Source organism: Setaria italica, chromosome IX (genome assembly GCF_000263155.2).
Source record: "Setaria italica strain Yugu1 chromosome IX, Setaria_italica_v2.0, whole genome shotgun sequence".
NCBI classification, from domain to species: domain Eukaryota; kingdom Viridiplantae; phylum Streptophyta; class Magnoliopsida; order Poales; family Poaceae; genus Setaria; species Setaria italica.
The window spans coordinates 35,482,733-35,508,606 of record NC_028458.1 but is presented as its reverse complement, the minus strand read 5'-3'; the positions used below and the strand labels follow the sequence as shown (position 1 = coordinate 35,508,606).

Here is a 25,874-nt window from a genome sequence, read left to right as displayed (position 1 = left end):
CCTCCCTCCCCTCCCCTTCGCCTCTTCCCTTCCTCCCCGCCCCGCCTCGCCTTCCCCTCACGGGCGGCGGCCGACCTCTCGCCGGCCACCGCCGCCCACCGGTGGGGCCCACCGCCCTCCCCCACCCCCATTGCTGGCCCTCCCCGCCCCCGCCCCTCTCTCTCTGTCCGGCGTCGCGCGGGAAACTAACGAACAAGGGCCGAGAAGATACAGAGAGAGGAGGAGGAGGAGGCCGCCTCCCTGTTCCTGGCGCTCCGGATCCCCGGCCCGCCCGCTCGCCGGGGGAGCTCCGAGAGGGGAATGTGGGACCCGCGCCGCCGGGGATTTCGCTAGGAGCTTCCGGAACCGGCCGCCCCGCCCGCGACATGGTGAGTCCCTCCCTCCCTCGCGCAGATCTGCGCCAATTTCCCTCCGCCGCGTGCCCGCTCGTCGCCTCGCCGCCGTAATTATCCGCCGCCGCTACCGCTACGTGCCTCGCCCTCGTTGTTGGTTGGTTACTGTTTGATTCGTCTCCTTCCCTTCCTCTGTTTTTTTCTCCCCTGCTGTTCCGCGAGAAACCAAACCGAATTCTCTTCTCAATTAGAATAGAGCCAATTAATGGCCCAACCAGTTGATTTCGCCGCCAATTGCGACAATTCGGGGCGGAGAAGGTTCCATAGCTAGCCGTCAATTAGCGCGCGTGAATTGCTCCACCCCCCCCCCCCCTTCCCTTTTGTTTACCCAATTAGGTAATCTCGTTGGTTTTGCCGCCTCCCGGCGAATTCCCGGCCCGTCAATGCTGGAAAAGTAGGAGCCCTTTAGTCCTCCCTGAGAAAACTCGTCAAATCCGGCCTCCGTTTCGGATTACATCAGATTCACGAGACCTGGGCGAACAGGTCAACTCGAAGCTTCCTAGTTTCTACCCTACCCTCATTGGCCACCACCTGTCGTAACACGGAATTTTCACCCCTCCCCGTACGGGTATCGGGCTCGGTCCCTCTCCTTCCCAGCTTTCGTTTCCTTTTCGTTTGGGTTATGCTAGTATATGAGGCTGGAGATACTCCTGCTGAATTGCTAGTTGTACAAGTCAAGTTACGGGGCGCTGTCCTATTCTTGCCGTGTGGGGCTCCCGTCGTGTTTGTGCGCCACATCCCACCGCCCTTTTCCACAAATTTCTTCTCCGTCAGCTCCACCATGGTCGTAACGCATGTGCGTAATCGCCTCCCTTTGACCGCGTTTGCTTGGAAGATTTCTCTTCTTTTCTTATTCTTTCTTCGTTTTCTTATTCTTTCTTCGCGAAGGGCCTACACGCCGTTTTTTTATGTGTTCTCATTACGCTGTTGTTCTAGTTCTAGCGCAAAGTTAAGCCCATGACTTAATCATGTTTTTTGGGTGTAATTAAGCAACTGTAACCTGTTATGAATGGTTGGGTATACACACTAGAGTGGATAGCTGCAAAAATCCAGATGGCCGACTGATTGTGACCATGGCCGTGGTAGGGAAACAACCCCGAGAATATCAATGTGCCGTGTTTGATTTCAATACTTACAGCTTTCTTGACTTGGTTGCGAGTTGCTGCTCTTTTGGTACTACCTGAAACTAATCTGTGGCATCCCAACTGTTGGTGTTGATTGAGTTTTCTGTCTCTGTTGGTCAATGCCCACTTGCAATACTGGCTGCAGTAAATGATACTCTTGTTCACATCCAAAATTGACGTGTTTACCTATGCCACAGGTGGAGGGTAGAAGTTATCTCCCCGCAGAGGTCAGGAATGGCCTTGAGACCCTGAAGCGGAGGAGGCTCGAGAGGATGCGTCTTAGCGCTCAGAATGAAGTGGGCGACAATCCTGCGGTGGCTGCTAGAAGCGGCGGGGATGCCTTGCGGAGCCCCGTAAACTGTGGGGTCAGATTGCATTCAAACAATGGAACAGGTGTATCTGGAAATGTCCAGGACAAGGATCCTTTTGCAAAGCGCAAGGTGGAGAAGTTTGATATGTCCAACCTTGAATGGATCAACAAGATACCAGAGTGCCCTGTGTATTCTCCCACCAGGGAAGAGTTTGAGGATCCCATTGCTTATATACAGAAGATTTCACCTGAGGCTGCAAAATATGGTACAGCTCCTTTTAGCATCATCGTTCAATAATAAATGTCTCTCACTCATTGATCCAACAGCCTTGCTGGACCTTTTCAATAATTACCACTGCTTTACTTCTATTCCAGGTATTTGCAAAATCGTGGCTCCAGTAAGTGCTTCTGTTCCTGCTGGTGTTGTGCTGATGAAGGAACAGCCCAATTTTAAGTTCATGACTAGGGTTCAGCCCCTTCGTCTAGCTGAATGGGCTGAAGATGATACAGTCACTTTCTTCATGAGTGGAAGGTATACGCCCACTCTTTTTCTATTTTCATTACTGTTTTAGCTTATTTTCCTTGCCTCATCATGATTGGCATGAATCTGCAGAAAGTACACATTCAGAGACTATGAGAGAATGGCCAACAAAGTGTTCTCTAAGAAATATTCCAGCGCTAGTTGTCTCCCAGCTAGGTATGTGGAGGAGGAATTCTGGCGTGAAATTGCTTTTGGCAAAATGGATTTCGTAGAATATGCTTGTGATGTTGATGGGAGTGCCTTCTCTTCTTCTCCTCATGATCAACTTGGGAAAAGCAATTGGAACCTCAAGGTGAATATTCTCTTGAGCTCATCGCCCGTGTGTGGTTCTGTGTCGCATTTGCTACATGGTCCTTATCGATGTTTTTTTATGTCTATAGAATTTTTCACGGCTCCCCAATTCTGTTCTGAGACTCCTTCAGATGCCAATTCCAGTAAGTAATAAAACTGTTCTATTTGCGCTGTATATTGTTTACTGTGGCACATGTCATGATTGCTAATACTCTGATCCAAAACAGGGAGTAACAGATCCAATGCTTTATATTGGGATGCTTTTCAGCATGTTTGCATGGCATGTGGAAGACCATTATTTGTACAGGTAAAAATCTTGATTCTTGTTGAGAATGATTACCTACTTGTTTTTAAAGGCTAAGGATCCTGACATTTTGATCATTTAATCAGCATCAATTACCATCACTGTGGGGCATTTAAAACGTGGTACGGGATACCAGGCGATGCGGCCCCTGGGTTTGAAAGGGTTGCTAGCCAGTATGTATATAACAAGGACATTTTGATTGGTGATGGGGAGGATGCAGCATTTGATGTTCTACTGGGGAAGACAACAATGTTCCCTCCTAATGTCTTACTAGATCACAATGTTCCTGTATATAGGGCTGTACAAAGACCTGGGGAGTTTGTTATTACTTTCCCTCGTTCTTACCACGCGGGCTTTAGCCATGGTATGCCTTGTGTTTTTTTAACAAATATTTCTTTGCTGCATTTTGTATCTCTGTATTCTAAGAAATTTGTGAATTGCCCAGGTTTTAATTGTGGAGAGGCTGTTAATTTTGCTATTGGTGATTGGTTTCCTTTGGGTTCTCTGGCTAGCAAGCGCTACGCACTTTTGAACAGAACTCCATTGCTTGCACATGAGGAGCTACTCTGTCGTTCTGCTGTGCTTCTGTCCCAAAAGCTGTTGACTTGTGATCCAGAATTCTTGGATAAGTCAGAACATCCATATTCCCAATATTGTGTGAAATCCTGCTTCGTGCGGTTGATGCGATTCCAGCGACGTGCACGTGGCCTACTTGCTAAAATGGGCTCTCAAATATGCTATAAGCCAAAAACTTTTCCAAATCTGTCCTGTAGCATGTGCCGGCGTGATTGCTACATCACACACGTGTTGTGTGGATGTAACTTTGATCCTGTCTGCCTACATCACGGTAATTTATGCTGAAAGCTGCTGCTTTGGTAATTTTTTTCTCATTATCTTCTTTTTGCCTAACTCTTTGATTTGATTGGGGATGCAGAACAAGAAGTCCGGAGCTGCCCTTGTAAGTCCAACCGTGTTGTCTATGTTAGAGAGGACATACTGGAGCTAGAGGCTCTATCAAGAAAATTTGAGCAGGATATTTCCTTGTACAAGGAAAGGCTTTGCATTGGCTCATCTAAGGAGGCTGAGATATCTGATTTAAATGTTGAGCGTGTCCCAAATTTTGGGACTACGCCGGATTTTAGCAACAATAAAACTGGCATTTCAGGCTTTGTTACAGCTGATGATGGAAAGAGTTGTCCTGCAGTATCAATTTTGACATCTCCTGCGCATCATGAGACGCCCAGATTTTCAGAAGCAAGGGTGGGTTTACTTGGCCTGTATTGAAACAATTTTCCAACTGCTATCATTGTTAGTTAATATTCTTGCTCTTTTATGTCCATGCCGCACAAACTAACCAGTTTTACTCCACTTCCAAGCAGGCAATAAACACATCAGTGACCGAAGTAACTTATGCTATGGATGAGATTTCATCTGGCATGGATGATGCTTGTAATGGACTGGGTTCATGTAATGCTTCAGCCATGGAATGCAGTGATAATTCTGATTCTGAATCTGAAATTTTCCGAGTCAAGCGCAGGTCCACCTCATCTGATAAACCTACTTCTGACGCAAAGATATCAAACTTATCTGAACAGCAGGTATGTTATTTTTTGTCCCTTTGGAGTGGTTCACTTGGGAAAACTTAATTCAGTAGGCATGATGAACTGTTGATTAGTGAACTGTGATGCTACTTAAACTGTCTGTCACAAATATTTTCAGAAATGTCAGTTTTTAGATAGTATATAATTGACTCAGCCACATTATATATCATATTGCTAAGTTTCCAGCTGGAGCTATTCGACACCTAAGTTCTTTAAGCCCAAAGTTAGTAGCCCAAGACAAATTTGGAACTTTGGACAGAGAAACTTGAATAGGAATATTAGAATCAATTTTCTACTTTTTGTATAGTGTGCAAGCTGTTTCTAATATAATATTAACTTGTTATCATCAGGTTCTGAGGCGGCTGAAGAAGGTGCATCCTGAAGTACAACGGGCCAGTAAGCGCCTAGAAGAACCTGATACTTGTTCAGTGCGTTCTGTCCGTATGAGCCAGAAGAGCTCAAATCCTGCCTCTTCTGATGATGAAAGAGAGGACATGGTTCCCATTTCTTGGAGGATAAAGCGGCGGCAGTTGGAAACTCAGCATAATGATGCAAGTCATGGTGCGAAACCACAGTCATGTCCGCCTTCCAGCAGTTCTCGAGAAGAGTTTGCAGAAAGAACTAGAGATGCCACGGCAGAGCTCCGTCCAAAACGAGTGAAAATCCGGCTACCTTCTAGTGCCAGTAGACAGCTTGAGCAGCAGCGCAGTTCCGGGCAGAGATTTGCAAGGGATGACAAGTTGTCGCTTGGTTGTCCATGGACATTCTAGGGCAATTGCAGGTGCTAACCTCTACTAAGCAGACGAATTCTTTGTTTAGGTGCATTTTAACTACACACGAGGTGACAGAAGAGAGGACTGGATGGATCAGGTGGTGGATGGTGGCGAGGCTGATTTGATTAGCACAGGTGCAGACTGACTTTAGAATTTGGCAGCAAAGGAAGTGGCTGGCTAATCGATTCTTTTGTGCAGCAGGGCCTCCAATTTGAGGCCTCTGGGAGCACGCTTAGAAGACACACACGTGATAATATTCTTGTTGCTGGAGGTTCTCGGTCACTGCCGCTGGCTCTTTGATGCCTGCCTGTCGGTGCCAGAAATTTAAGAGAACCTCGCTACTTTGATTTCTCTTCTCTGCAAGTGTTTAGAGCATTTAGCTAGCTGTAGCTGTATATCTGTCTGTCTCATTGTACCTACGGCCTTTTCCTTTTGTAATTTCTTGTAAACAAGCTTAGCTGCTACACTATGGCTAACTGTATTCTTTTGTTGCTTCAACCAGCTGCTGCTTAACATTCAATTCAATAGCGATTCATCTTTTCGAATGCTTGGTATCCTGGTGGTGTTGCTGTTCTTTCCTGTTGTCAGTTGTCGGTGGATCGGCACCGCAGTATGATATTAAGGCCTGTTCTGACTAGAATTTTGTTTGGCTAAATATGGACTAATGATAAAAACTAATTGTATAAGTCATGACTAATATCGGAGAGTAGTTCGTTTAGTCCTAACATCGGTTAGTCTGCTGGGACAAGCACGTGCACATCCTAAAAAAGAAGTCCCAAAGCCGCTAGCCGCAACCCCACTGGTAGACCACCACGGCCGTGGCCGTGCCCAGCAGCCCAAGCAACAGAGAGAGAGAGAGGGAGGGAGGGAGAAAGAGAGAGAGAGATCCGGTGTTAATATCGTCACTTTCGGAAAAAGAGACCAAAACTTCCTCATCAAAAAAGAAAGAGACCAAAAACTGACTCGCCGAACATTACAGGAAGCAAAAAAGAAACCAGAGCAAAAAATGCTGAAACGCAAAAGGACGCCACATTATTCAGGTAGCATCCGTTGCTGCGAGCGCGGGTCCATCCATCGTCGACCTGACGGTCGGCGGCGACGGCGAGCAGCTGGGGTTGCACAGGGGGCAATGGGCCTTGCACTCTGCCAGCGTCGGGTGGCAGCTCTCCTTCCGATACACGTTTCCGCAGCAGTAGCAGTCCTGCCAGGGATGGCCGGCGTTCTTGCAATCCGCGAGGATGCAGAATACTATGTAGATCTTGCTCTCGTCCACCCAAAGTACTAAATAGCCGCGGTAGCGGCCGCAAGAGCGGTAGCGGCCTATTGCCGCTATCGCTACTAGGTAGCGGTCGGGCTGTTGCTGTTTGGAACTTTGCGGCCGCAATTGCGCTATAGCGGGCCGCAATAGCGGTGGTAGCAGGCCGCAATAGTGTGGAAAAAAACCCTAATAGCCCAGCCCACCAGTGGACCCCCATCGGCCATTCGACCTTGCCATCCAGAACACGCCACCGCCACCCGTGTTGGTTGCCCACCGCCACCACACTTTGCCGGTGCCGCCGCCCTTCGCCAGCGCCGCCGATTCACATACTCGACTCGAGCTCCTCCTAATCCTCATAGACCTTTGCCGTCTTACACTCTTAATTTAAGCATGTGAGACATCAGTTGTTTGTATGCAATTAAATATCTATTTATACTTATTATTCATGATGTATATATAATTAAAATTATGTGAGATTATTAGGTGCCGCTATTGGAACTTATCGTCCGCAATATCGCCCGCTATCCGCAATCCGCTACCTCGACGTCAATCCGCTACCAACCCGCTATTCGCTATTTATTACCTTGCGTCCACCGGTGTAACCTCGATAGCACTAGCACTTTCAGATTTCAGTGGCTGCCGACGACCTGATGCAGCGATTTGCCATCAGATTAGTGCGTCATGATGACATGTGTGCGCCAGAGATTCAGAGAACTTACTCAATGCAGGGGAAGCTAGACAGGCGAAGAGCACGACGAACAGGAGTATGATCCTCACGCACACCATCCTGTTGGCCCTAGTATCAGAATAGGGTACACCTAGAATCACCGGATCTCTTTCTGATACTAGGTGTTCCTCTCTCTATTCATATATACAGTGAAGAATCGTAAGTGATTAGGAGGCCACGGCTATTGCTAGTGCCATACAAATGAAGGATTGCACGCGTATTATGGAGCTCCCATCGTTAAGAGTATAGCAGCTGTATCATTAACATATTGCCTGAACAATTTAGGCTAACATTTGGAAGAATAATGTCACAAGCTGGCTCACATTTGGAAGAATATACTATCAAAACGTAAGGAAAACATGTCTCCGCGACCCATTGGGCCAGGCCGATGAAAAGAGAAGGATGGATTTAGCCCCATGAGATACATGGCTCAGCCCAATAACACAAAAGGCCCAAAGAGAAGGATGGACAACAGGCAGGTAGGCATGCCATCATCTTCTTGGACAGACAGGTTAGCGGCAGAGGCTGCCTCCACAGACTCGGAGTCAGTCAGGCAGCAGTCAGCCATGATAGAGGCAGCTGCCATGGCCGCTTGCTCCTCTATCCCCACGCCCTTCACCACAAAGGCAAGTCCCCACCAGCGCAGCCGCGTCTCCAGCCCTCGTCGGCTTCGCCTCCCTGCCACCCCGACCCCATTTCGTCAGTCCCGCTCCCCTTTTTCTGCCTTCTCGCCGGCGACTCGCCTCCGCCCCCGAGCCTCCGTGTCCGCGTCGGCTGCACCGTCCAAGGACTACGAGGCAAGCTGCTATACCTATTACCCTTCTCACTGTGTAGCATTACTAGTCTTTTTTGGGGTTGCTTACTTGTTTGCCTGCTACCTTATCTGCTGGTGCCCGTAAGGATTGGGCGAGCACTCTGCTGTCTGACGCAGCAAATTCCGCCATATCACTACTCCCGATTGCTCATTTGTTCGTGTCCCAAATCTAATGCCTGCAAACTCTTGGTCGTTTCCTCATTACCAATGCTTACTAGTTAAATCTGCAATCTCCCTCCGTCCCGAAAGTCATTCTAGTTTTATCCAAGTCAACTATCTTAAGCTTGACTAAGTTTATATAGAAGAATGTCAACATTTGGTGATTCTAAATAGGCATACTATGAAAAAATATTTCATGATAAATCTAATGATACTTATTTGATATCACAAATATTTATACTTTTTTTATATATAGGCTTGATCAAACTTGACATGGTTTGACTTAGGACAAAACTTGAATGACTTTCTTTTAGGGATAGAGGGAGTACATTGCCAATTAAGTTTCACAATTGATCCATCTCTTGAGAAAATTGTAAGGTAGCTCCAAGTTTCCTACTCGTTCAACTCTGTCCATGACAAAAACAGAATTACATATACTGATTTAAATTGGTATTACCAGTAGTGACCAAAAAACAATGGTGAAGAATGCTTCTGTGATTCTGAAATAGGTCCAGGGCAAGCTCTCATCATCATGCTTTTCTGCATCCCTCCAAAGCACACCTAAATATTTCAGACCTAAGGGAACATAAGTGCATGTTACAATCGAAAAAAATAGAACAATTGTAAGCATATGTACTTCTGGCACAGCAGCTGGGCGCAAGGTCAGCGCCTGCGGGACTTGGTGCCGTGCATTTACTTGGTCTCAAGGAGGAAGAATCGGAGTCTGAGGGAAGCTTTGTATAAAAAAACTGAATCAGGGACATCAATCTGCAGCATGATAGCTTCTCAGTGCAACATCTTCAAGAGCTTGTCCTGTTATGGAGACTCATCCAGCAAGTTGCACTAAGGCCAGGAGTTCAGGATGAGATCACATGGAAATTCAGTCCAGATGGCAACTACTTGGCCAAATCCGCCTACAGCGCCCAGTTCATAGGCTCGGCATCTACAAATTTCGACGTGTTAATTTGGAAGGTGTGGGCGCCAAGGAGCTGCAAGCTTTTCTCCTGGCTCGCGATACAGAATCGTCTCTGGATGGCAGATAGATTACAGGAGAGAGGATGGCCGAATCAAACCAACTGCCCGCTCTGTCATAACGTACATGAGTCAGCTATGCATCTGTTCGCCGAATGCAGGTTCGCCCGGAGGCTTTGGGCCATGGTGGCGGACTGGGTTTCTACCCCAACAATTCACCCGAGAGAATGGGAGCATGCGGATTCATTACATCCGTGGTGGACGGCAAGGGCAGCAACTAACTGCTGCTCAAGAAGAGGCATGCGCTCCCTCATCATGCTTACCTCCTGGACAGTGTGGTGAGAGCGGAATGCGAGATTTTTTAATCGCACGGAGTCTACAATCAACATGCTCTTTACAAAGCTCAAAGACGAAGCCGCGATGTGGTGTATGGCCGGCGCAAGACATTTTTCCGCCCTTTTGGCGCGTTGTTGATAAGTGTAATTAATAGTTTTTTCCTCTCGCCGCTTTGGTGTTTTTGTAATTTTCCAGGGAACTCCTTTTTAATATAATCAGCAGCTCTTCTGCCCAATTCATTTCAAAAAAAATATGTATTGGTGAATGTGCTATGAACAACTTCTTCTGTCAATTCAAGTCATCCTGTAGAAGAAACTCTATTGGACATGGCTCTTCTTATGTTCTAAACAGAAATCAGCTGGTTTTACGTTTATAGTTCACTGATGGAAATGGAGAAGTGGAGCTGAGACTGGACATCCAAAAGCTTGGCATTGAAAGTTCAAAAGACGTTTTTGTTGATGTGGATGATACGTCTCTATTGATCAGAGCCAAGTCTGATGGGACGCTGAGGACTTTGGTGAATATCCAAACACTGTTTGATAGGATTAAGTCTTCAGAGACCATATGGTATGTATATCATTCAGCACTGCACTCTTACTTGTGAGAACCTATTATTTACTCACTTTTACATCGTATAGGTTCATCGATGAGGATCAATTGGTGGTAAACCTGAAGAAAGTTGAGCAAGAGTTGAAATGGCCTGACATTGATGAATCCTGGGAGTCCCTCACTTCTGGGATCACCCAGTTATTGACAGGAATCAGCGTCCACATTGTTGGTGATAACACAGACATTAATGAGGCAGTTGCTAAAGAGATTGCCGAGGGCATTGGGTGCGTGCTTCTCATTTCTATACTACTGTTTCGATTCAACTGCTGTGCAAATTGCATTCTGATGTGGGCTATACCATTCTACTCCATTAGTAAAAGTTGTCAGCACCCAACATATGAATTGGTAAACTTGACGATCTACTCGGTCGCTGTTCATTAGCAGATAAGAGCCTCTGAAACGTGTCTCCTTATATCATGACGCTGCAGGTATCTTCCGGTTTGCACGAGTGAGCTGTTGGAAAGTGCCACTGAAAAGTCTATCGATACATGTAACCTTCTCTGCTCATTTCACAGATAAAACTGCAATTACTGGGTGGAAACCCAAATATGATTGTAATCATGTACAGTTTAGGTTGTTGCTGCGAAATAACAAAATACAATTACTGTAGGGGTGGCTTCGGAAGGAGTGGACTCTGTAGCTGACGCGGAATCTGTCGTCCTGGAAAGCCTTAGCAGGTACTCCCTCCGTCCCAAATTACTATTCGTTTTGGCTTTTTCTAGATACATAGCCTAAATATATAGAAAAAGTTATGTATTTAGAAAAGCCAAAATGAATAGTAATTTGGGACGGAGGGAGTAGCTTTCTTGAGCCCTAGCTGATCATTTTGCAAAGATTCTGATAAAAAGGATAATATGTGTGTCGCAGCCATGTCCGCACTGTCGTTGCGACTCTTGGGGGCAAGCAAGGAGCAGCGAGCAGATTCGACAGATGGCAGTACCTTCATTCCGGGTTCACGGTTTGGCTGTCGGTGTCGGATGCTAGCGGTAAGCAAAGCTGCGTTCTCAATAGATTTGTTTGCGGTAGTAACCGGTTGATCCGGAGGTTCATTCGTTTGGATTTCATGTTTGGACAAGCAGATGAAGCTACGGCGAGAGAGGAAGCCCGAAGAAGTGTCAGTAGTGGAAGCGTTGCTTACGCGAAGGCGGACGTGGTGGTGAAGCTGGGCGGTTGGGACCCGGAGTACACGCGAGCTGTTGCGCAGGGCTGCCTCGTTGCTCTCAAGCAGCTGACCTTGGCAGACAAGAAGCTGGCAGGTACGTTGCTTACCAGATAGCTGTTGTATACGCCAGCTAGTTCTTTGTTTCATCTTGGAACATTCCGGTTACCCCCTGGCTGCGAAAGATTTGCTGCTAATTAGCTGGATGAAGGTATCAACAATTATCAAGTTCAAATAAAAAGTACTGATGGGATGCTGGTTTGTGTCTGAACCAACAGGGAAGAAGAGCCTCTACATCAGGCTAGGTTGCAGAGGTGATTGGCCCAACATCGAGCCTCCAGGCTGGGACCCTGAATCCGACGCCCCACCAACCAACGTCTGAATCATCGTCTCCTCCACAATTGTATTCTAGGGATGATAAGATGATAACATTACACTAGGATTCTACTCATCATTTCAATTCTTGTCAAAATGCATGCTGGGGACTCCGTTTTGGCCTTTTTGGATGTAACAAAGGGAGAGGTAGGTGTAAGTTTGCAACCTGTTTGATGCGCACGACGAACTCAGCTAACGCCACTACGGCTACACAGCGCGCGCGCGCACAAAAAACAGGCAGCGCTTGAGCCGCGCCCGCTACAAATGAAAGGGCAAGCGAGTCATTTTCTTGTTTCACAACCCAAACAAAGATAGTATTACTGCATAAAACTGACATTAATTAATACCCAACTCGATGGTGAAACAAGAGTAAACGGAAAGGTAAACATGGAGGGGTTTTTCTCTCAGAAACCATTCGATCCGTTCACAAGCACGGGATGTCTAGATATGAATATGCATTGTTTCCTTGTTGCGATGAAAGACAGGATACAATTCTTCACCAAAATAAACTCCTATGACAGACTGAAAGAACAAACAGCACCCATACACAGACTGACGCAAGAGGCTTTCATCGCTGCTGCCTTTTTTATGTAAGTCGGCCGGTTGCTCCATTCTCACTTCCTTGCCCACCAAACCACTTCACGGTTTCGCCACCATCTTGGCCACCGATGTGTTGGCCTCGTGCCTCCCCACTGGTGGTAACTGCTGCCAAATACACACGCAAAAAAAGATTTTTCCTCAGAAAACAGTGCGAAAATAATCAGATCATCAAACCACTGCTGTTCTGATGCTCTTCAAATGAAGCTTGTGCACGGCAAAAGATCCGCCTTGAGCGCGTGGCGGTCCATCCAGAACCCCCAGGCCTCAGCCGACAGACCTTACGGCTAACAGGTTTTCAGGCTTTCAGCATGAATCTAAGAGAACAACAATCCACAAAGTCTGAAGTGGAAGTGGGCACACCTTATCTTGGAGCCGCATTATTGTCGATATTAGCACTCTATCACCAACAACATGCCTCAGCTTCTTTACTAGTTCAGCTCGGCTTATTCTCTTGCTCTGGTAAATACACACATGATGCAAATATAAGTCACTCATAATAGTGCAGAAAAGGAAGGCAACTTCAATCCAGAAAATTCAGACCTTGAATTCTTCATAACAACCAATAACCATGTCCATATTCTCAGGAGACACTTTGGTAGAAATTGCTGCAAACAACATGGAGAAGGGCATCCAAGGTGAGCTTGGAGCCTTCTCCATCGAATCTCCTAGCATGGGGGCTGCGCATCCACCTCCCAATGCTGGAGGTGCCTCAAGGTTCATCTCCTGTTTTCGTGCATTAAATTGTTAACTGGTGCTTCAACTAACTCAAACAAAACTAACATAGCATGGTTTCACAAGGAAACTTATCATATTTGGAGAATTCTATCATAGATAATGAATATAGTCAGCTCCAAGTTATAATCTCAATAATGCAATCACAAGTCAATTATTGAGTCAAGTCACAATCTGAATAGCATGCTCTTGCTGCTCCAACAGTGGAACTTGTCTGTATGACAACAAAAGTTGACTCTAGTGTGACAGTACTGTCTTGCTAATACCCCATGTAAAGCATCTTACCTCTGACATACAGTCGGGTGAACTAGAATTTAAGACCAGTGACACATCCGATGAATTCTGACAATCTTGTTGTGTGACAAGGGAATCTGGTACAGAAAATGCTAGGTAGTAAGTAAATTTGGGTTGCCACAGATGTTTACTAAATGAGCTAAACAAATAAAGAACACAGTAGTTGCGATTAGTTACCTTTGGTTTTAGAAGGCAATTTGATGGTGACTACAAACTCAGAATAGATGTGCCTATTCAGATTCATATCCCACACAATGTAATGTTGTGGGTTTTTAAGGTCATCTACTCCACTATCAAAATAGTCACTACTAGGTCGATGCTGCTTAGATCCAGGGTGAACTATTTCTACGTTCCCCATTATAACACGGCACAACATCATATGGACAATGCCATTTTCATCAACATCAGAGTATTTCACACTGCATAAAGTAATACAAATATTGAATTTTGCAATGGTTAGGTGAAGGAAAAGGAACTTTGGTGAGGAAAGAGAGTAAGAAAATAAAGCAGTAATTAATTGCCGTGTGAACACATATTAGTAAAAGAAATCAATTCAGGAATGTGTGAACAGAACTATAAATTCAGGAATGTGTGAACAGCTGAGGGGCATAGACGTAGAGATAACAGAACACGTGAACTTCCAAGAAAAATATATGAGATAACAGAACACGTGAACAGCTAAGAAAAATAGATGAGGTAACAGAGTTAGGTGCCATCAATTATTTGGAAAAAGAAATGAGAATAACATGTGTAGCTTATAGAACAATTTATCAAGAATATACCAGGTATCAGAACGATTTGCTGGTGCAAGGATGGTGCCCTCTCCATAGGCTGGGCACTTGATGGGCTTATGAACTTGCAGAACACCATTCAGCATCATTTCATGCACAGTGCTTTTGGAGCAAGCAAGCCATGCATAACGGACATTTGCATTTCCACGATGACACTCGGTAACCTGTACTTGCTTTTGGTGAAAATGGTAACGGACTTGTGCGCAATCATCCAATAATGGAGTTCTGTAGATTCCAATGATGTCCTTGGATCCAATAACAGAACCCATCCCCTGCAGCAACAATTTCTCCACGGCTTCAACAGTTTGCTGAGCACGTGATACCTCACCCAGATTAGTTTGGTGCGGCAGCAGATTACAGGCTGTAGGCAACAAAGTGCATGGCTCATTTTCTCCAATCGCTTCTCTCATATCACCATATTTTTTTCCTATGGAACTCTTTTCAGCCCTAGCTCTCTTAAGGCTGGAAATATCTTCAGTGCTTGAATCAAAGTTTGAGCTTTCTGCAGAACTTTCTGATGCTCCGAGCTGACCATTCATTTCTTGTGTCCCATTTGGGTCAACACTAATGTACTCATGATTTCCGTTGCCAAAATCTTTCTTCATGAATAATTTCTCATCTTGCAGAAAAGTTTCTGGGAAGTAGCCCTTTCCATTTTCATCGATCCAAGCTATCGGCCTCTGAAGACCTGTCTTCGAGTCTATGAATGTCATATGCACAAAATCCAGCAAAAACAGCTGGTTCTGATATCCTGTTTCTGTGATTGTCTTTTTTGCCCTGAAGTCAGCTTGGGCCAACTTGACAATCTTTTCTGGAAAGACTTTCCAGTCAGCTCCTTGGCGAAGTAGAATACGCTTAGGTGGTGCGCTAGTCATGAAGTTCTTATAGCTCTGCAAAACCTGCTTGTTGAAGTGGCATACGATCTTTGCCTTGCGGTCTTGATCAACATGAAACCTAACAGCAGAATCATTGGCAGGACGCTGACGCAATCCAGAGGTGCGGCAGGCATCAGCATCATATGCGACGGGGCTGTCCCGCTTTCTCTTGAGACTATTTGGGTTCCTTCCGCATTTACCCAATGCCTTTTCGTTCACCGCAGCCATTATTTCTAGCAGAAATGAACACGGACCAGAGACTAATTCTTCCAACCAAGCTAAACCCGAACAAGTCTACTATTTACACTAATCTAATAGAAAAGCTTCTGGAGATCAACCTCATTATGGACAGCGCTAAAACCAAAAAGAGTCGGGTCAATAACGAGAAAAGGCAGAATGATCCTGAAAAGGAAAACGGACGGATATCAGTAAGAGATATTGTTGCTGCCTTTCATACAACAGAAAAATATAGGGTTACAGAAAAGGAAGAACTACGAGATGAATTTTGCAGTGAGGCTGGGAGGAAATGACTCTTAACGTGTTTCACTGGCTGTTACGTTAAGTACGATAATTGTTTTATCGTTTTCCATGCAAAATAAGTCAAGAATAACGGAACGGCATGCTGCATGCATATAGACAGATAGAGAGGCGGCAACTTCTCAGAGTACCAACCATGAACACAGGACGTTAGGTTGCAATAAGATACATGATACTACTACTAATCTACAATAACATGGTTCATCAACTAATCCATTGAATAATGAATTAACTAAAGCACTGGAAATTCTCTTTCATGCCCATATTAGTAGTTAGCAATTGATTAAACTGAACAGCTTGCCAGAAAATTTGTATCACAGACCATATCCATAGCATAGCAGATGATGGAGGCATAAGGTGCATGGGGTAAAATTCAGCAGAATTCTCACAAAATCCACTCATGGGAAGTCAGCCACACGCATGGACAGACAAGGATTTCAGATAACCCAACAAGTAATTAACCAGAATCGCGGTCACAGGACCAAAAGAAATTTGTAATTTTGACGAGTCAACATATAGAATCAACTTGGGAATCTTAAATCTGCTTTACCCCCAACAATTCACACCTTGATCGTACATATAATTCAATCAAACGTAACAGGACTTTTACAGAAACAACAACAAAATTAAAGTTTTGCCAGATCGAACATACACACATACATACACGGGGATCCTCTTCCCCGAGCAATCAGACAGTCAGACAAGCAGATCCGCCGATCGACGAGGCTTACCTAGGGTTAGTAGTGGCGGCGTTAGCAGGAAAGACAGCGGACGAAGAATTATTTGATAGCTTCATCTCTCCCGATCCGATCCCTTTTGCACCCCCTAGGACTCCCCTACCGACCCCACTTTATCCCCGGCGATGGCCGGAGGTGGGGGTGCTCGCTGCTGCCGGCGCTTCTGCTGCTGGTGGTGGTCCTCCCGCGGTCCCGCCGGCGAGATTACACTGGTCAGAGGTCAGAGCAGCGCGAATCGGCGGCGGCGGCGGCGGCGGCGGGGGTAGGCGAAGGCGAGAGGAAGGCAGGGAAAGCTGTGCGGCGGTGGAATTATTGGGGGGGTTGGGGGCGGGCGGAGACGAGACGAGCGAGATGAGGGCGAGGTCCACGCACGCCTTTGCCGTGTCCCCCCACTCGGTGTTATTATTATTCGGCTCCACCCACCGCCCCGCGGCCCCCGCGCGCTCGCCGACGGGTGGCCCCCGGACCCACCGGGGCGCGGGTACGCCCGGCCGCTAACTTGGATGCCAAGTTGCCCGCCTCTTTCCTTGCGCCGTAAGCAAAATGGCGACGCCGTGAGCCGTGATGCCGACGTCCGCCAGCGCATCGGACGGTTCACACCAGCGGGTCAACGTTCTCCGCCCCATAGCAGCCGCATCGCGACCGTCCAAAGGCTACGGATTTCTTTTATATATTTTTTTAATTCTGGTTTGCGTGCGTTACTGGGGCAGAGGCGACGTGGTGATGACGGATTCTGCAAATGTTTGCCACAGTTCAGATTTGCCTTCGCATCCGATCTGGTGGCTTTTAAAAATTTTAGGCCTGATTTGTTCGTCATGTTTACCTGCTATAATTGTTTGTAGCGAAATTGCACATCATGTTTCACGAATCTTTGGAAAAAATTTAGCTCATGTCATCGGGGATTTGTTGGGTGACTGCTCCAAACGTGAAGTGAAGTTCCTATCTGAACTGTGCCTATGTTTCTAGGTGATTTCATACTCGAAAGTCCAAGCTAAACAGTTTTGAAACAAATTAAACCAATTCAATCAACGTCATGGTGCAATTTCATCCTAAAGCGAAGTCTAACTTTTTTAGTGCTTCTCATCTCCTAGCGGGTAGTACAATTACTTATGCGCGGTGACTTCTGAGCAGACATGTTGGTCATTCAATTGACTGCATTTGAGGTGACACCTTATATAGGCAGCTAGTCATAGTTTACCTAACGATAGTTGATTTTGGGAATTGCAAGTCTTTTAAGTCTTGTAAATAAAATAGAGAACAACGCTAATAGGTCCTCCCTTGTATAATCGCAAAAGTTTCGCACCTACCGCGGTGTTACAGGACATCCTTGTTTGGAGCATTTTACAAAGTCTCGCCATGAACAATTAACACTTGCGAGTCAAGCCAAATCCTCATCAATGGCAAATGCAGAGCTCGAGTGGAGGGGCTTTCTTCTTCAACTCCAACTTATCTACCTCACAAGTCCACCACCATTGCAGTCTACCATGTTTTAAAAGCATGGTACATACAAACATGTATGGGAGAAAGGACGATATATTTTTGAGATTTATGAAGTTATTACAATAAGCGCCTCTCTACCGATAGGCATGTTTGGTCAATGTTCAAAAAAGCCAAATTAATAAGGCACACATGAGTGAAAAAAGGCATCTAGCATAATGCTTAGAGCACCTGAGTAGCATCTAGCAGGTTCATGTTCAACTCCCCGTGGGGCGAATTAAGTAGGTCAAAAAAATAAGGCACACATGATGCAAAACCGATGTTTGATTTATGATATTTCCATTTAGCAGCTTATAAATATATGGTTTGTTGAAGTTCCACATAACTGTCTTAGTGAGGTTACGTACGAGAAAAGCTGGGATTTGGTCCAGATGGTATTAAGAATAAAACTTTCTGTGAATGGTTACAGTGATGATTGGCAGTTGACACTGCGCAGCCCTTTGTTCACCTATGCTCCTAACATGTTTGTCCACTTGGTCATAGTGGAATTTTTCTTTTCTTTTTTCGTTTTACTAGAGAATGCAAATATATATCGGTCCAACTAGTGGAATCACTGTATGTGCCATACTGTCCATATATGTTTGATATCGAGATCACTCACTTCTTTATCTGTCCTGAAGAAAGATTAAATAGCAGTATAGCATGATGATGAATTGGTTGTATATGAAAGGAAAAGAGAAAGATAAATCAAATTTCTTTTCATGGAATTTCAGGAAATAAAAAAAGAAGCTACGGACCACACCACGCTTAAATAGCAAAAACATCAAACATATATACCAACATAATATAGAAACTATAATAAAAACATGATAAATAACAACAATATAATATGAAAACTAGAACAAAAATATGAAATGAGACATGACACACATTTATATCCCAAAATTACCACTTAAATTGTCTTCTAACATATTGTTTTAAAAGTTGCGCCTATATAAAGAAACAAAGGAAGTAATTGACATTTATACCAACCCACTAGTCTTATATTACTAACACTATATAGGTTTCAAAATGTAAAATCATTTTGTTATTTTATCTAAATTAAACTTCTTTAATTCTGGCAACATTGCAGGAAAATATATATTGATATTTACAATAGAAAAAGGTTCATTTTACCTACCTTAGCAACATTGTTTTACCGATTGAACAAATGGGCTCAATTTTACCTCCATACTATTTCAATTGATCCAATCTATCAGAGAATGAGATTTGTATTTTTCTTTTTATCTATTTATGAGTTGAGTTTTAAGTTCAAATTTATGGATGAAAACATGATTCTTATATTAAAAAAATATATTAAGAATTTTTCATGATTATTTTTATAGATTAGGAAAATTTAATACAAAGTTGATCCTAGAGTGACAAAACTGCATGAATTATAATTATAATTATAATTATAATTATTATATTTCCTAATGTACGACATTATGTTATGTGTGACCCTACAAATTTTACAAATAAAACTTCTTATTATTTAAAATGGAGGAAATATATTCGAAGGTGATAACTTCTCATCAAACCAAATATGTTTTTCATATTTCGAGCTAGGAGACGTATTAGTGGAAGGGATAGGCCATAGACAACGACGTGTGTGCAAAGACTAGGAAAGAGAAGGTGCGGTGCCATCCAATTGGGTCGCCCAGCAAATCCTACCCACACACAATGCCCTATAAATATCATCACCTTTTCGTTGTTTTTCTTTTTATAAATTATCTGTTTCTGTTGAGACAAAACAAAACAAAAAAAAATCGAAGAAAAACCGCAGGCAAGGGGTGAGCGGGCCGAGGCTTCATCTCGTGTCGCTATGCCTTCTTCGCCCTCTCCGTCCTCGCTCGCTCCGCTTCCTCCGCGGCTGGACTCGTGCTCAAAATCGCAAATCCCAAGGCCCGCCACTCCCCACTAGGCCACCACTAGGGTTTTCGGATTAGGTTTCTAGAACATTCCGCCGCCGCCTCATGCACGCGCCGCCGCTAGTCGCGCTCGCCGGGGGCGCCTGCCCCCCCGCCGCCGCCTCCTCGTCGACGCCGCCCTGGCTGGCCTCGCCCCGGGCCGCCATCCTCCTCGCCGCGCCGGCGAGGCTCCTGCGGTCCCGCCGCGGGGCGCTCCGGCTGGAAGCCAAGGCAGCGTGGAGGGCGGCCGGAGGCGGGCGGGGCCCGCGGGTCCCGGCCAAGGGCGCCGTGCTCGCCTCCTACACGGGCGCCGAGGAGGTGGTGGGACCGTCGCCGCTGGTCGACGAGGAAGGTCTGGATTGCTGCTGATGCTGCTTCCCAACGTAGCTGCTAGTTTTACTAGAGTATAAATCCATCAGCAGTCATATTGGATAGTGACGTGAATGGAATTATTAGTGTAAACCAATAAAAAACATGGAGGCAACATACGCGCCTCCCATCTTTTCGTAATAGTGTATGCCAAATTGCTTGCGTAGGCGCATTGATTTAGGAAGAATGAATGTAGGAGTTCCTTATGCTGCATTAATATGGAATCGTCACTTACGCAGAGAAACTGACGAGTTCTGTTTCCCATGCTTGCTGCGTGTAGAGCTCAGTTTGCACATCAGAAAGGAAGTGGAGGAGGGAAATCTGCCTGCAGATGTTGCTAGCGCCCTGGAGGAGCTGTATTACAATTACAAGAATGCTGTAAAAACTGCCGAGCTTGATCTTTGAAGTATTTTTAATGTGCTATTATCAGATGGCTGTGGTCTCATGTCTTGCGAATGCTTTTGTTTTATCAGGTCCTGCAGAATGGAGATCCTAATGCACATGATATCATGCTTTCAAATATGACGGCTTTGTTTGATCGTGTTCTGCTGGATGTACAGGTTCAGCCTTATATCCTGATTCCCTTCACAATCTGCTCTGACAATTTTGTTTATGTTCCCAGATGGCCTCTCATATCTAGTTTCATCCTTTTGCAGAATCCATTTACCTTTCCACCTTATCACAAAGCTATCCGAGAACCGTTCGACTATTACATGTTTGGTCAGAATTACATCAGACCACTGGTAGATTTTAGGTAATACTAAATCTAACCTGATAACATCTGTACCTTTTATGAAGGTTTCGTTTTGAATGGAGTGGATGGCATGCCATATCTGCGGTGTTCGCTATTTTTATTTTCGTTTGGTGTGAATTAATTATCTAGAGCACAGAATTTTGATGCTCCTTTGTTTACATGACGTGCAAAACTATGTAGTTTGTAGCACAACTGTAGATTGGTAATTTCCAAATAAAACAAAATGCTCTATGCTGATATTTCCAGCATGTTGTTGACTGGAGGGTTACGTTTTGTCGAGTCTAATATAGGTTGTGACAAATATCTTGTAACCTATGGTATGTGAATTTCCATCTCCAGAAGTCATGCCCCATTTGTCGCCATTCTCTCTCTGCAAGCACTTGTTTGTTTGTTTATTTATTTAACTATTCCTTCAGTGAGAGAGAAATCTTTTATCAGCGTAGATGGGACTATTTGCAGACATATTTTTAGTTTACTTCATTACCAAGTCATGTAAGGAGACTTACTCCATTCATGCGAATTCTAAATGACCTGTTATATAGTTCCCTTACCTTTTGTTAACCTCCTTTCATATGCTCAGGAACTCCTATGTTGGCAACATTTCCATTTTTCATGACATGGAAGAGAAGCTCCGCCAGGTCGATTCATCTAATTGTCACTATGGTTCACGTTTCCTTCAGTAACTAGTCTCTAGTTCATTTCGCTCTAGATCTTAAAATGGTATGGTGAATTCAAACCATCAAGGTCTTTTCGGAAGAAGAGGATAATGTAAACTGTCATTGTTTATGGAAGCCCAACTACAGCATATGAAAATTGTTAACAAAGATAAAATGGATATCAATCTCTAAGGACTGAACTGGAACTGATACTTTTGTTTCTTCTGTTTGAGTGTTATTTAGAGATATCTGTTGAAATACAGTGATGCAAATTCCAAATACTGCTTTCCTATTATGACATCATGACCCAATTATCAAGTTTGAGAGAAGAAAGTATGATGGCAGCATATACATCATACTTTGGAAACCATTTTTACTTATGCATCTAGTTAGTTCTGTTACAATTTGAAGCACAAGGCATGAGGTCGTTGTACTTTTACTGACATACTCGTTCTTGCAATCCATGGCTCCAAAAATTCTTATCTTATATGTAAAATATTACTGAAGTGCATCATTGCAGGGCCACAATGTTGTTTTGATGTCTAACCATCAGACAGAAGCAGATCCAGCAATTATTGCCTTGCTGCTTGAAAAAACCAATCCATGGATTAGTGAAAACATAGTAAGGCCGTTCTTTGAATATAAACTGTTGAGTTACTAGTGAACTATATGACCCAATCAAATCAATTTAAATTTCCCACCTGCTGTAGGTTTATGTTGCTGGGGATAGGGTTGTCACTGATCCGCTTTGCAAGCCATTTAGCATGGGAAGGTCTTTTTCTTCACCCCGAGACTTCGTGATATGCGATAATGTTGTTTCTGCTTTCTTTCACCTCCCCATCAATTTGTCACTTATGCATTTTCTCCTATTAGAAACCTCATCTGCGTATACTCGAAAAAACATATGGATGATTACCCTGAGCTAATTGAGATGAAGAGGAGATCAAATACTCGAAGCCTCAAGGAAATGGCCTTGCTTTTACGGTATCTTCCCTTACAATAACATGTTAGTTTTTAATCCTTTTCCATATGAATATTAAGTCTCTTTGACTCAGATGTTTAGCCTTGATAACTTGTACCTGAAGCTGGTGCTTGGTGACACAAATTTGTCAAGTAAAAGCGCAAAGAACTATACATCTGTACACAAATTTACGAATGATATTTCTGTGACCAATCAAACCTATCACCCTGTGCTTCTTCAGTGGGGTTGCTCAAATGATTATATATTTAATACTAAGACTGGATTTTTTAAAGTTTTGTACACCATTAGTCATTTGCTAAGTTGGTTCTTGTTTCTCCTGTGAAGCCAAATATATGCTCAGTCTGAATCATTGTGTATGGTACCGTCTTTGCTGTTTTCTTGGGCTTGAACTCATGTATCTTCTTACAACATTACGCAGTGGTGGTTCACAGTTAATTTGGATTGCACCAAGTGGTGGTAGGGACCGGCCAGACCATTCAACGGGAGAATGGTACCCGGTATATTCTCTTGCCTGCTAGTCTTGTTCTTCCATTTTGACTGGCTCATCATGTTTTCTGACTTTGCTATACATTATTGTACGTCTTCTCTTTCAATGCAATTGAATTGTTAGCAAGCATAGGAAATGAGATGGTACAGTGGCAGTTGTGCACATGGCTGACAAGTATTTTCTTTTTACCTAAGACAACGCTTGAAAAGTACACAGCCTTTGTGCTTGCATTCCCTTAAGTTTACTTTGACTGCTACTTGCAAAAAACAAGGGCAGGCGCCATTCGATTCATCCTCAGTGGACAATATGAGGAGGCTTCTGGAGCATGCTGGTGTTCCTGGGCACATATATCCACTATCATTGCTGTGCTATGAGATTATGCCTCCACCACAACAGGTACCATTACTTCATTAGTACTCATCATACTAGTTTAGATATCTATTTCTGTGTGGTGCCTGTTTTAACTTTTCTTTTCTCTTCAAATTGAATAGGTCGAGAAAGAGATTGGTGAGCAAAGGGTGATATCCTTCCATGGAGTAGGCTTATCAGTAACTGAAGAAATAAAGTATGGGGATATTACTGCTCATACCAAGAATGCTGATGAGGTTTGTTTTCAATGATATTTATATACACTATCATGCTTCTTGGCAGCGCTGATGCTCATACTCCTGTGACTAATTCTGTGTGGTAATTGGCTATTTGTTGGCAGAAGCCAAGTGCCTGTAAATAGCTGCCTTGCTTGTGAATTTGTGCTAGTTATAAGCTGATCTGTGTGGTAATTGGCTATTTGTTGGCAGAAGCCAAGTGCCTGTAAATAGCTGGCTTGCTTGTGAATTTGTGCTAGCTATAAGCTGATTTGCTCAATATTTCCATACCTTTTACTTGAGGTTGGGTGGTGGAGCTTCATTTCAGGCAGTCAGATCAACAATAGATTTTCAGTGTTAGATGCAGATAAGCTTCCACGATTCTGATTGCCCTCTTACCAAGAAGTTCTGGTAGAATCTTGACTAGGCGACAAGTTTTGTCAAATGTACTTGATTTAAAGTGGTGAAAATGGATGGATATTTATGCTGTTAGCAAAGTTGAAATGAGTAGATGAAAATGGCTGGATATTTATGCTGCTAGCAAAGTTGAAATGAGTAGATGGGCCTGGCAATGCATCTCTCATGGTCATAGATACATTTTCGTGCATGACCTCTTAGGATGAATCAACACTGATCCGTGTCTCTTTTCTCCATGCTATAAGAAAATGTACCATTCTCATTTTATTTATAGACGGAACTCATGCTCCCCTTGCATCATTGGGCAATTTTATTATTTTTCCTGCGTGTTTTTATCTTGATTTTATACGGTATTCACATACCCTACTGATTGTACTTGGAACTGGTGGTTGAATTGCCCTGTAGTAATGTTAAGTTTCCCATTGCTGTTAATCTTTTAATCCCTCGTTCTTTGAGGCAAAAGGTTTCTTATTTGTTGAGAAGTGTACATGATACTAATATAATGGTTATAATTTTTCCATAGTACTATAAGCTTGTTGCTCACTGAGCTACTTCATTTGTTTACTGTTGTTATTTCTCCTTGGAAATTTGTTAGTGAATATATCTCCTCATTTCTTCTCTCTTTTGTGCAGGGAAGGGAGCTATTTGCAAATACTTTGTACAACTCAGTTGTTAATCAGTACAACATTCTCAAGTCTGCTATCTTTAGAGATCATGTAGGAGCTGCATCAAACACTGCCATCTCACTGTCACAACCATGGAGATGAATGTTAGCTTTCTTTTGTCCAATGCTGACTTGAACTGTTTTTTGTTGTACTATTTGCATCCCAAATACTACTAGTATAGTAGGGTGCTTTAAGTATTATTTGAAATTGATTTATTCCCCCCAAAAATCCCTTCTTTTAGTTTTTGCCCTGTGATTGTTTTTAATTTACCTATACTGGACCATTTCAACTTTCATTTATTGGTCAGTTGTTATTCTATAATGAACCATGTTGTTTGGTCAAAAACCATGCTGCCCACCTGACAGTTGCATTATGCATGCGATTCCAGCTTGGCTAGTGTATGTAGGTTTCATGGAAGTTTGTTTATGCTAATTGATCCATTTATACATTAAGCAGTTTGACCATTGAAATTGAGAATCAGTGCACGGTGGTTTTTTGTTTATCTTTGTTATGTTTGGCTCTGTAACATGTGCACCGTTTACAAGATAAATGTCTGTTGACTAACTCATCAGATGGGTGTCCTAACAAAACCAGTTTTGCTACTGTTTGCAGGTCCAGATTCATTAGTGAAGTAACCTTACTTTTCAGAAGATCAGATGGACGGCCATTGTGCAATTTTGCTGGAAGAAATTGTTGAACTTTAAACTTTGATATCACTGCACTTTATTAATCATGGAGGAGCCCGCTACTGTCCTGCAGAAACTGTAAGCTCTATAAGTTATGCCCCCGCTGTGAATGCCCCTTTGGCCCTTCGCGATACTAGATTATATCCTTGTGTGCTGTGTTTTTGCCTTTTTGGTCGTGACAAGAAGTCTGCTTCTGTTGCATGTCAAGGGTGATCGGTGGTTCTGCATATATGGACTCCAGCAGCTGTGGCACGCTGGTCAGTCGGTCTAGCGCAAGAATGTCGCCTCAGGTTGCACAATAATGTGCTGGTTGTACATCAGGGTGCATGCGTCGAACCTGCTTGTCGACGAGCATGTGGATTTGTGCGGCTGATGTCTTAATTTTGTTATATTCTGTTTCGTGTATATAGATTTTGATTTTTTTTTTTGGCTCCACATTTGGAGATAAAAGCAGGTTCTAATTTTCTGCTCTTGCGCCTGAAATCCTTGTATGTAACCTGTCTCTTTCGTACTCAATGGAGTCAGGATAAAGAGGAAACATATCCCATATGACGATTACGTGCTCTACGTGACGCTA

General features: G+C 43.9%; 4 protein-coding genes across 7 annotated transcripts; 3 read left to right on the top strand and 1 right to left on the bottom strand.

Moving 5' to 3' along the window:
* On the top strand, positions 1–5,881 carry LOC101763783 (lysine-specific demethylase JMJ706). 2 transcript variants are annotated; one of them, XM_012842889.2, is made up of 11 exons: positions 1–368; positions 1,714–2,092; positions 2,202–2,358; positions 2,440–2,659; positions 2,748–2,801; positions 2,886–2,965; positions 3,049–3,326; positions 3,408–3,809; positions 3,897–4,222; positions 4,342–4,560; positions 4,914–5,415. In XM_012842889.2, the coding sequence occupies exons 1-11, from the start codon at positions 366–368 to the stop codon at positions 5,331–5,333; spliced, it is 2,538 nt and encodes an 845-aa protein (XP_012698343.1). In that variant the 5' UTR covers positions 1–365; the 3' UTR covers positions 5,334–5,415. The 2 variants fall into 2 exon arrangements, with proteins under 2 accessions (XP_012698343.1, XP_012698342.2); XM_012842888.2 differs by lacking the exon at positions 1–368 and adding an exon at positions 1,038–1,188 and having other exon boundaries at positions 4,914–5,881.
* Positions 5,882–7,826: 1,945 nt separating this feature from the next.
* On the top strand, positions 7,827–11,912 carry LOC101763374 (probable inactive shikimate kinase like 2, chloroplastic). Its single transcript, XM_004983480.2, has 8 exons — positions 7,827–8,118; positions 9,979–10,169; positions 10,241–10,435; positions 10,640–10,701; positions 10,822–10,888; positions 11,079–11,197; positions 11,291–11,467; positions 11,649–11,912. Exons 1-8 carry the CDS (start codon positions 7,888–7,890, stop codon positions 11,750–11,752), a joined length of 1,146 nt encoding a protein of 381 aa, XP_004983537.1. The 5' UTR covers positions 7,827–7,887; the 3' UTR covers positions 11,753–11,912.
* A 150-nt stretch (positions 11,913–12,062) lies between these two features.
* LOC101762696 (inactive poly [ADP-ribose] polymerase RCD1) lies at positions 12,063–16,667 on the bottom strand. 3 transcript variants are annotated; one of them, XM_022823267.1, is made up of 7 exons: positions 16,306–16,667; positions 14,154–15,439; positions 13,549–13,790; positions 13,363–13,448; positions 12,886–13,068; positions 12,706–12,801; positions 12,063–12,629 (listed from the first exon to the last, which is right to left on the bottom strand). In XM_022823267.1, exons 2-7 carry the CDS (start codon positions 15,263–15,265, stop codon positions 12,624–12,626), a joined length of 1,725 nt encoding a protein of 574 aa, XP_022679002.1. In that variant the 5' UTR covers positions 15,266–15,439; positions 16,306–16,667; the 3' UTR covers positions 12,063–12,623. The 3 variants fall into 3 exon arrangements, with proteins under 3 accessions (XP_022679002.1, XP_004983535.1, XP_012698157.1); XM_004983478.3 differs by having other exon boundaries at positions 12,063–12,450; positions 16,306–16,666; XM_012842703.2 differs by lacking the exon at positions 16,306–16,667 and having other exon boundaries at positions 12,063–12,447; positions 14,154–15,265.
* Positions 16,668–19,560: 2,893 nt separating this feature from the next.
* LOC101762157 (glycerol-3-phosphate acyltransferase, chloroplastic) lies at positions 19,561–25,874 on the top strand. Its single transcript, XM_012843028.3, has 14 exons — positions 19,561–20,049; positions 20,347–20,444; positions 20,540–20,626; positions 20,723–20,820; positions 21,401–21,458; positions 21,997–22,098; positions 22,187–22,248; positions 22,350–22,460; positions 22,877–22,955; positions 23,222–23,341; positions 23,437–23,550; positions 24,579–24,715; positions 25,224–25,375; positions 25,506–25,874. Exons 1-12 carry the CDS (start codon positions 19,764–19,766, stop codon positions 24,711–24,713), a joined length of 1,350 nt encoding a protein of 449 aa, XP_012698482.1. The 5' UTR covers positions 19,561–19,763; the 3' UTR covers positions 24,714–24,715; positions 25,224–25,375; positions 25,506–25,874.

Coding starts and splice junctions, on each gene's coding strand:
- LOC101762157 (XM_012843028.3), top strand. CDS start 19,764: ATGCACGCGCCGCCGCTAGTCGCGCTCGCCGGGGGCGCCTGCCCCCCC. Junction 20,821..21,400: donor AGACCACTGGTAGATTTTAG/GTAATACTAAAT, acceptor TCATATGCTCAG/GAACTCCTATGTTGGCAACA. Junction 22,461..22,876: donor GAAATGGCCTTGCTTTTACG/GTATCTTCCCTT, acceptor AACATTACGCAG/TGGTGGTTCACAGTTAATTT.
- LOC101762696 (XM_004983478.3), bottom strand. CDS start 15,265: ATGGCTGCGGTGAACGAAAAGGCATTGGGTAAATGCGGAAGGAACCCA. Junction 13,791..14,153: donor GCAAATCGTTCTGATACCTG/GTATATTCTTGA, acceptor TACTTTATGCAG/TGTGAAATACTCTGATGTTG. Junction 12,451..12,705: donor TAATGCGGCTCCAAGATAAG/GTGTGCCCACTT, acceptor TGTATTTGGCAG/CAGTTACCACCAGTGGGGAG.
- LOC101763783 (XM_012842888.2), top strand. Junction 2,359..2,439: donor ACTTTCTTCATGAGTGGAAG/GTATACGCCCAC, acceptor ATGAATCTGCAG/AAAGTACACATTCAGAGACT. Junction 4,561..4,913: donor CAAACTTATCTGAACAGCAG/GTATGTTATTTT, acceptor TGTTATCATCAG/GTTCTGAGGCGGCTGAAGAA.
- LOC101763374 (XM_004983480.2), top strand. CDS start 7,888: ATGATAGAGGCAGCTGCCATGGCCGCTTGCTCCTCTATCCCCACGCCC. Junction 10,170..10,240: donor AAGTCTTCAGAGACCATATG/GTATGTATATCA, acceptor TACATCGTATAG/GTTCATCGATGAGGATCAAT. Junction 10,889..11,078: donor GTCCTGGAAAGCCTTAGCAG/GTACTCCCTCCG, acceptor TGTGTGTCGCAG/CCATGTCCGCACTGTCGTTG.